Source organism: Oncorhynchus tshawytscha, linkage group LG24 (genome assembly GCF_018296145.1).
Source record: "Oncorhynchus tshawytscha isolate Ot180627B linkage group LG24, Otsh_v2.0, whole genome shotgun sequence".
In the NCBI taxonomy this organism is placed as follows: Eukaryota; Metazoa; Chordata; class Actinopteri; order Salmoniformes; family Salmonidae; genus Oncorhynchus; species Oncorhynchus tshawytscha.
Genome location: NC_056452.1, coordinates 9,227,532 through 9,238,096, shown reverse-complemented (window position 1 = coordinate 9,238,096; position 10,565 = coordinate 9,227,532). Strand labels below are relative to the sequence as shown.

At 39.7% G+C, this 10,565-nt stretch overlaps 1 protein-coding gene across 3 annotated transcripts in view; it reads right to left on the bottom strand.

Annotated features, from left to right (window-relative positions):
* Positions 1-4,168: 4,168 nt before the first annotated feature.
* The window catches only part of LOC112256407 (bromo adjacent homology domain-containing 1 protein-like), a 32,837-nt gene continuing 26,440 nt past the window's right edge, over positions 4,169-10,565 (bottom strand). For all 3 annotated transcript variants that reach the window (XM_024429658.2, XM_024429657.2, XM_024429656.2), the window contains exons 4-7: positions 8,088-8,247; positions 7,575-7,654; positions 6,646-6,737; positions 4,169-6,052 (exon numbers count right to left, since the gene is read on the bottom strand). In XM_024429658.2, the coding sequence (XP_024285426.1) occupies positions 5,863-6,052; positions 6,646-6,737; positions 7,575-7,654; positions 8,088-8,247 (522 nt within the window). In that variant the 3' untranslated portion in view covers positions 4,169-5,862. The remainder of the gene's footprint in view (positions 6,053-6,645; positions 6,738-7,574; positions 7,655-8,087; positions 8,248-10,565) is intronic.

The following is a 10,565-nucleotide window of genomic DNA, read 5'->3' as shown; positions in this document are numbered from 1 at the left end:
GCACTGGCGACACAGTGCGTAGTGCCGGCACAGGATATCCTGGACCGAGGAGGCGTACTGGAGACCAGGAGCGCTGGGACGGCACAACCCATCCTGGCTGGGTGCTCACTTACGCATGGCAAGTGTGAGGAGCTGGCACAGAACATACCGGGCTGTGAATGCGCACTGGGAGACACATAGCGTATCTCCGCAAAACACTGGTCCCACGCTCCTCACGGCGACTGTCTTGCTCCACCAAACCATCCACTCTACCTCATCACTCCCCTCAACAATCTCAAAATACTCCTCACTCAGTCTATCCCAATGCACCTTTTCGCTCTCAAACTCTCCCCTCGAATTCGGCAACCAACCCGTGTGCCCCCGCCCCCAAAAATTGGGGGGGCTGCCTCTCGGGCTTCCTTCTTGGTCGTGAACTTCGGAGTCGCCGTTGGTCCTTCTGCGCTGCCTCCGCCTGCTTTCATGACAGGGTCCCTGCCATAACCTCCTCCCATGTCCATGATGTCCTCCACTCACTTTTCTCCCGGGCCCAGGATCCCTGCTCCTCCTGGCCACACTGCTTGGTCCTTTGGTGGTGGGATCTTCTGTTACGTCCGTTGTTAGAAGGAGACCAAGGTGCAGCGAGGTAAGCGTACATTATATTTTTATTTTAAATGACACCAAAAAACAACAAAATGCTAAATGAACGTAAAGCTATATGCAGTGCAGAAAGCAACTACACACAAAGAAGATACCACAACTGAAGGTGGGAAAAAGGGCTGCCTAAGTATGATCCCCAATCAGAGACAATGATAGACAGCTGCCTCTGATTGGGAACCATACCCGGCCAACAAAGAAATAGACAAACTAGAATGCCCACCCAAATTACACCCTGACCTAACCAAATAGAACAATTAAAGGCTCTCCAAGGTCAGGGCGTGACAATTTTGGAGATTATTTCCTTTTCAAACAACCAAAAGTGAGCAGTTGTAATCTGAATAAAAGGATCAGATTAGGTTACCGATTACAATTTTAGACAGGTAATTAGTAACGGATTACATTTAAAAAGTAACCTACCAAACTCTCAGTGGGAGCCAACAGAAGTGTCAACAAAAAGGATAATAAACAACACTAAATACACTAAAGGACACTAAACAACACACAACAACACAACACTAAATACTTTCTACAACTCATTATAATTCAATCACAATGGATTCATTTCCATTAAAAAACTGCCTGTGTTAGCTGCTGAGTTAGTGCAATGTCATTGGCTAGGTAGCTAGCGAATATGCTAATGTTCACTAGCTAGCTAAACATTTGTCTATGGGCTGGCACTGTTGGTAGTGGATTATGCAGAGTGAATTAAACACTGTATTTGTCATCTTGCTAGGTAGTTATCAAGCTGTGGCCATCTCGCTAGTATCAACAAGGGCTAGACCATGAATTAAGCAACACACACAGACATGCATTGCGAAACAACGCTACTGGCACCTTCTGGATAGAGTATTTTAACAAGGCCGAGTGGCTGACTACTTCAAGGTTTTTCTGTGTGAACACAATAAATATTGACTGCTGACACTCTGTATGGAGGTCATAAGTGCTGTCGGCAGGCAAACATTTGACAATCCTACCAGTGTGTCTGAGCTATACGGATTTATATCCTATGCCAACCCTTCCATTATAGTTCAGAAAGCTATTATTATCAGACACATTTAATGTCTGGTAGCCTATACCACATGTCCTAGGATGGAGAAATACATTTCTACAGATCACATAATTTACTTAATTTCCAGTGACTATGACAAATTAATCGGCCACATCGTGAAATACAATATTTAAATATCTTAAATGCCTAATTATGTCTATACCCTCCTTCACTCCCCCCAAGTCTGAACCGAGTGCACACCCAGACACAAATGCTAGATCCACAATCGGTGCTATGTGTGCACGCCTTAAGAAGTGAGCATTCTGCTCTTTGGTACTTTTTTGATGGGGTCAGAGGAAAAACCAGGCCACCAGCAGTTTGTTTCCCGACCAAATTGAAATAACAAGTGAAGTGGTAGCAAATTACATTTCTCGAAATACGGAAAAACAATATTACACCGAGACCTTGAATTAGCCTCAAGAGCATCCGGAAATAAAAGGCACTCTAAGTCGCAAACGATTGAATCAATGGACCAATATTTTTTCTAAAGAAAGCAAAGACAGCCACTCCAAATTGAAGATCTTAAGGACAGCTGAAAATGGGATGAGTGACCTTGCAGGTGTACTCCATTTTCTTGCAGGTGTACTCTATCTCAAGTGTAGATAGAGTTCTACTGTCATTGACTTAAACTGTGTACAACATCTGTGCACGGAAACAGACCGACTGAAGTCAATTTTCACTGGGGAACGTGTAAAAGTATTTCACTGCAATAGCCTGCAAGGTATGAGGGGAATGAACACACATGGACACATATTGCCTTTTGCACACAATGTATATAGACTCGCCTTTTTTTTCTCTACTGTGCATTGACTTGTTAATTGTTTACTCCATGTGTAACTCTGTGTTGTCTGTTCACACTGCTATGCTTTATCTTGGCCAGGTCGCAGTTGCAAATGAGAACTTGTTCTCAACTAGCCTACCTGGTTAAATAAAGGTGAAATAATTTTTTTTTTTTAAATACACAAGTGAGGGAACATGCACACAGACACACACACAAACAACCCCAAGGTAATAGATCAATACAGTACAAGGCGATTAAACTGTAAGTAGTTTACCCTTAATAAGCTTTTATCAAACATGCAGGCTGTTAGACATGCAAATGGAGTTAGGTTAAAGGGTTAAGGTTAGGGGAAGGGTTAGCTAGCATGCTAAGTAGCTGCAAAGTTGCTAATAAGCTAAAGTTGTCCGTAATGAGGGAAATCATTTGTGTTGCTAGACATTCGCGTTATAAGCCCAACCAACCGTCCTCCTATTGTTTCTGTCTTAAGTAACCTACTGTCTTTATCTGTGATTGAAATTAACTGTATAGAAAATTATGTAGTGCACACGAAAAAAAATCACATCTTTGTGTGCCTGTCACAAAGTTCCAATAAGCAACTTGTGTCTATTTCACAATAATCTGTGATACTGGGTTGCTAATTACTATATTGGAATTCCAAGAGTCCTTGAACCCCCTATCTCCTGATCCACTCAATAAGAATATATGAATGGCCACCATTAATTCTCAAGGAAAGGTTGATTACACATTAAAGTGGCATAAGACATCAAAGGGCTGTTGTAAGCACGGGGCATTACCTTTTTGTGACACTCAAAAAGGTGTCATGAGGAAACTATGAAAGGTCAACATATGATAAAAGAGTACCTTTTATCGTTCCAATATTTTATCGGATTTGAGGATCAATATAAATGAAATTAATGTAAACTTCTGTGTCCGTACATATCAGTTGTCTCAAAGAAGAAGTGCTGATCTTGGATCAGCTTGCCCCGTCCATGTAACCTTATTCACTGTAATCTAAAAGCCAAAACTGATCCTTAAACTACTCCTACTCTGAGACGCTTGATACATACGGCCTATGGAGACATCCATTATTGTATTTATCAGAAGACAAAATTATGTTGAATTAAACACTGAAAGCAGACCTAGCAGGACACCATGTGGTGGGTTTGTCTTAGTATGCTTCTCAGGTTGTTCAACAGCTCATCTCACTGAACCAGGAGAAAGTTAAAGAGCAATTCCACCACTTTCCAACCTCATATTCATAATCTCCAGATAATAAGAAAGGTCCTAACAAATGCCTCTCTGTAACCACCTTTCATCCAGTTTTTAAATGCGAAGGAAGTCATACCGTAAGAAAGGGTATTTTCTTGCTCCCCACATCACTTGAATTTCATAGTGTTTGAAAATCACGGTTTTAAACTTTGTAGAACTTTGTAACTTTATGCAATTTTTCTTTAAAACTTTTTTATTTTTTATTTTTTACATACGTTGACACGGGTGTGGTACTGGAGATAATGAAAATGAGGTTGAAAAGTGATGGAGTTGCCCTTTAAAAGCAGAAAGATTTTTATTAGAAAGTCAACTCCGTTCAGGAGCTAAATGAGAGTAAGTTACAGATGTTAATTTGTAAGAACTTGACACAATGTCATGAACACGCAAAGATTAGTCAGACTGACTTTGCAATCTCGTCAAATTAAACTCTTGGATTCAAAATCATATATTATTTATTCCATTTAAATATTGTTTTATATTACACAGGTCCATGTTAAATTATACAAACACTCTGTGCTATGAATATCCTTTCCATGAATTCCCAGAAACTCCATGCTAAAACTTGTAACGTATGCACATAAGAAATATGCCATTCAGAGTTTTCTACACCAGGGAATAAGTTGAATTTGACATTTTACACTCCTTCTATTCCCTTTTTGGTAAATCCATTTGTTATCAATTAACAGAATTTACCAGAAAAAAATGGCATTTAAAAAATACATAAAATAACAATAATGTTGTCCTACTTTTCTTGGAAAGTAGTCAATTGCACAAGTGAATGCATTCAACTGAAATGTGTCTTCCACAGGGGATGCCTTAATCGACGTCATCGGCGCCCAGGAAGCAGTTATTGTTGGGGGTTAACTACCTTGCTCAAGGGCAATGAACACTTGTCATTGGTCAATTCAAGGCAGGGTAGTAGGGCAAAAACATTATCTTGGGGTGGCCCTTCCAGTTAAGAGTCACCGGTCATTCATATGCTGAATCAAAAAAAACAGTCCTTTCCGCCCTCCATTTGCACGTTCATGCACGCCTCCACCACATGCACAATTGTCCAAAACTGAGGGAGTTAAAATGATCAAAGTGATAGCCACAACACGCAGTGCAATATGTTTGGAGTTTGCGCAATATGCATTCATTTGTGTCTGATTTTGAGCAAATACCAAATAAATTACCTCAAAAATTCTATGTAATCTGTTAACTGTTACTGAGGTTTATATCTTCTAAGACAACAAGGGGAATTTGTTCATTAGAATTTCCTGCTCATATAATTATTTAAATTATTATTTAAATGTGAAACATGAATTGCACGATTCAAGTCACAAGTGTGTACCAAAGTTGATGGGTTTATTTCATCACCTCTCCACTCTAGAAGTCCCCCTAGGAATTTCTTCAGCAGCCCATGACAACGGAGGGCATGACAACAAAGGGCACCTCTGAGTGAGTTGGTAAGGGCGAGGGGCTGGTTTGGGATTCACAGGTACTTTACCTCTAAGACAGTGCAGACAGCGAGTCAGTGTTGGCAAACGCCTGGATAATTTCTCGTTTTGAAAAGTCTAAATAATTCACTCTTAAATTACTTTAAAAATAAATTAGATTTTCTCCATATATAAATACATATTTCTCTATGCACTTAAGTCAATTAAAATTTAAATTCAAGACTAAATCATTACAGATAAAAGTGTTAAGCCTTCATTTAATTTATGAGTCATCCCGTTAAATCCAAAACAAGTCTTAACTCGTACCATCTATCAACACAAAACGTGACTACTAACCCACATATTTATAGGCAAAGGAATGGGATGAAGCAAAAATAAAATCATCATTTGGCAAAGTAGTAAAAACAAAAAAGGGGATTTGTGCTTGGGATGATAAAAAACATTTCCTCATTGACCAATTGTGACCCACAGGACTTGAGAGAGAGACATTGAGCAAAAACACTTCCAGACATCGAGACTTACTCAGCCTAAAACTGTTGACATCTCATGCCCCTCTCAAAACAGAGTGGCTTGGTCTGTCTCAACTGGCGCTTTTGGTGAGGATTCTGAGGAAAGAACAAAATAGTGTATTTTTAACCTCTTCTTTCACTGTTTAATATTCCTTCCTTCTACCACTGTCCTCACAAGTGCTACTGCAGGTTCTTCAGGATGCGCCCGTAGCGGAAGTCGTAGACGTGGCGACAGACGAACACCAGGTTGGGGTCGATGTCCGTGGGCACACAGCGGTGGGCAGAGGTTCCATATTCAACACAAGGCCGTACCATTCTGGTGGCACTTTCAGGGAGACCCTTCCCGCGACATTTCATGAAGGCACAAAATCTGAAATACCATGTCAAGAAGACCACCCAAAAGCTTAAATGGAAATTCCACAGTTTTTTAACCTCATTTTCATTATCTCCAGCAAAATACTAGTGTCTCCATATGTGAAAACGGCACATTTCTATGTTTTGTAGAAAAAAATATAACATTTAAAATGTTCCCCCGATGACCTCATCAGAAGTTAATTGATTTTCAAAAGCTAAGAGTTTTGCGCTGCATGGAGAGCATGAAAATACCCTCCCTGTGGCTAGGAACTCGTTGATGGTTTTGAAAATCACTGTTTTTCGTACTTTTAATACTACCTTGTGATGACACAGAGAAGCATTTTTTTCTCGTCTTTTTAATCACAGATCATAGAAACACATAGTTTTTACATATCTAGACACTGGTATGGTGCTGGAGATAATGAATATGAGGGTGAAAAGTGGCAGAATTGCCCTTTAACATCTTAGAATAGCTCACAGAGAAAAATAAAAGTGAACAAATACAATGCAACAGATAAAATGTAATTACAATCCACTCAACATCATGTGGCTGCCACATCCTATTGATTCTCACGCCCAACTTCCATCAGCGAAAAACAGACACCTTACCTACAGTACTGTGCTAACGTCAAAACGTAGCACTTGTCTTCAATGCAGGCCACACTGTTCTGGTCCTGATGACGAGATGCAAAAATCTCATTCTGGAAACAAGGTCAGGTGACAAGACTGAAGAAAATGATGCATGAATCTTCACTTATGAACCAAAACAAATACCTTGCTTAAAGGGATATTTCAGCAATTTTACATATGTTCATGTATCAAAATATGTCATAACTGAACTATCCCTTTAATATGAAGAGGAATCTCGTAACTATGTGTATCTGACATCATCACCAAGACCCACTTACCATCAGGAAATCACACAGTCATGGGAGATCAAAAAAGTGTGTCTTGTTTTAATCCTAGCTAGTTATCCTTACAGAGGCTTTAGTAGAGCAAAGCAGTAGCTTTGGTCTTCTCAAGGGCCTAGGGTATTAAGTAGGGCACACTGCAGCAAAATGTTTTACAACAGGTCATGAAAATCAGGCTGTACCACTCTGGTGGCACTTTCAAGGAGACCCTCCCCGCTATGTTGGACAAGTTCAGTTAGTGCCTCCCTGTTTCAAAACGTTTTTCTCCCTACTAGCTCTCTCGCAGATCATTTCCACTGGGCACACATTGATTGAATCAACGTTGTTTCCACGTCATTTCAATGAAATTACTTTGAACTAACGTGGAATAAATGTTGAATTGACATCTGTGCCCAGTGGGTTGTGAATAAGGTTGCTGTTTATTATTTCTAGCCTGGGTGAACAAAGTCTGTTTGTTCCTGAGGGATATTGACAACGGGAAGCCTATAGCCTATTTCTCCAGGAAATACATAATTCAACGGAAGCAATGTGTTTGCCATCTCATTCCCTACGGAGAACCAGGCTGGGGCTGGACAAACATTGTGGATTGCAGCCACACAGTATGAACTCAGCTTTCTGCAAACTCACCTCACAGTGTGTGCTGGGATTGCGGCCTCCCTGTGTGTGTTCTGGGCGGTAGTACCAAAACAGACTCATCATCATCTCTCCTAAGGATGCACACAGACAGTGCAATTTTCAGAGTGAAAAGAGGATAACTGAAGTTGTATCGAATTATGATGGGTAGGGATTCCATCCGGTGATGGGTAGGGATCCTATTCATAATATTTCACGTTTTGTCACATTCTCTAAATGATTATGCAGCAAACAATGGTCTGTTTAACAAACCTTGGTTCAAATGGTATTTGTTTTCATTCTAATGTTTTGAGCAATTGATTCCTGCCTGGAACAAAAGATGGGCAGGTTTTGTACTTTTGGGGCTATTCCATTAGTTCCATTGTGCAAGGCACGCTCAATCTGAAGTATTTCAAACAAAATCAAAACTATTTGAAACTGTGGGTCTATGGTTTTAAACATGGCTATAGTTTCATTTTTCATCCATCTGGGTCAGTTTAGATTTATGTAAAAAAGGCGGTGCCTCACCGGATTCTGAGTCCTCCCATAGGGCTGAAATTTTGGCTATGTAGGGCAGATACTTCTTCCTGGGGCCAGAGCGCAGCAGGACTGTGTCTCGAACCCAAATGACCTCCCCATCCCGCGTGACCCCTTCAAAACATTTGCGCAACACTGTTGTCTCTTCCCCCTGGAAACATATTCAATATATAACCATTGTTGCCACATACTATTAGCAATGTTATTAGTACATGCAAGCACATGCTAAGCACATGATGTGTAATAATATCATACATGCATACAGACAAAGTTTGTCTTTACAGTACTAAATATAATATTCTATAGCCTCAGCAAGTTACCTTACAAGGTACAACCAATATCCCTTAAAGGAATAATCCACCCCAAACCACTAATTCCAATGTTGAACATTGTTAAATAACACTAAAATGTGAAGAAAAAAAATTTGGGGTGAAGAAATGTTTCATTTTGTTGTTATAACAAAGGTTGGTAGCAACATTATTTTTTATTTTGTTGCAACGTGAAAATCGTTGTGGAAATCTGTTGCAGCTCAAGTCGACTACAAAACCAACATTGTAGCTAGCCCAGAGAGAGAGCATTACAATGTCGGTTTTGTAGTCGACTTGAGCTGCGACAGATTTCCACAACAATTTCCAAATTGCAAAAGAAGCTAGCAAACATAGCTACGTACAATAATACCAGAGTAAATATCAGCATGTAAAGTAGCTAGCTAGCTGGAAAATAACCTAAACAAATTGCTCTATCCATTTAGAAGTGTATCTCACTGAGTCCAACTTGCAGTTCCTCTCTGCCCAGATCAAGTGCAGAGTACATTGCTGTGGGAACAATGGCCCTTTCCCACATTTCCCACAGGCAAACAGGGCGCATTGCGAGATGGTACTTGAAGGAGAAACTGAATTGAACATTTGGTGCACTGTTTAGATTGAGCACATCTAATCAAAATATGCTTTCTTGTGACGATATAAACGGTTGGATGTGTTCTAGACCAGTGGTTCTCAACTGGTTTTGCATCGGGACCCAAATTGAACCAGGTTGTCTCAGTCGTGACCCAATATTTGAAAAAAAAAATAATCGCCAAAACACAATCTGGAAACCTATACTGATCAAAAATATAGACGCAACATGCAACAATTTCAAAGATTTGACAGTTCATGTAAGTGAATCAGTCAATTAAAATAATAAATTGATTGATTTCACAGGACTGGGATATTGATTTCACAGGACTGGGCAAGGGTGCAGCCATGAGTCAGCCTGGGAGGGCATAGGCCCACCCACTGGGGAGCCAGGTCCAGCCAATCAGAATGAGTTTTTCTCTACAAAAGGACATTATTATAGACATAAATACTCCTCAGCACCCCCTCAGATGATCCCGCAGGTGAAGAAGAAGGATGTGGAGGTCCTGGGCTGGCGTGATTACACGTTGTCTATGGTTTTGAGGCCGGTTGGACGTAATTGCCAAATTCTGTCAAACGAAGTTGGAAGCTTATGGTAGAGAAATTTACATTCAATTATTTGTCAACAACTTTGGTGGACATTCCTGCAGTCAGCATGCCAATTGCACACACCTTCAAAACTGCACATTTTAGAGTGGCCTTTTATTATTCCCAGCACAAGGTGCACCTGTGTAATAATCATGCTGTTTAATCAGCTTCTTGTTATGCCACACCTGTCTGGTAGATGGATTATCTTGGCAAATGAGAAATGCTCACTAACAGGAATGTAAACAAATTTGTCCACAACATTTGAGAGAAATAAGCTTTTAGTGAATATGGAATATTTCTGTGATCTTTTATCTCAGCTCATGAAACATGGGAACAAAACTTTACATGTTGCGTTTATCCATTTCTTCAGTATATTTTAAATGCTATATTGATATTAAATGTAGCAATTACATTACAAGGGAACACCATTCCCACCCCTTTTATTGTCAATAATAACATTTTGCCCATATTATTGATGAAGAATGTTAATAAACTCATAGTTTGAGACCACAAAATAAACCAAAATGGCACTGCTAATAGCTCTATGTTAAAAATACTGTTATTAAAGAAAGATTGTTCAGAGAGAAAATTATTTAAAAATGTAAATTCATTATAATTTCTACAAACGTTCTACCTGGTTTAAGTCACTCAAGTTCAGACTGTAGTATTTATTCATAAAATCATTATTATTATTATTATTTTTAAATGACAACCGCAACCCATTCAAATCTTCCCAACAGTTGAGAATCGCTGTTCTAGACAGGTATGCCCATTCCATCTATTGGCTGATTTGGTGACCTGGTGTGCAGGTAATTGTTTTAAAAGCATTATTGGATGTGATAGTGTGATCCCCTATCTCCAGTGACGAGAACCATGTACAGTAGCTATAATGCGTTCCTACATGATTTCCTGATTTCCCAGATGGACCACTTAGAAGTTAAATCACTGGAATATTATCACTTTACCTACTGATTAAACATAGGCTTTC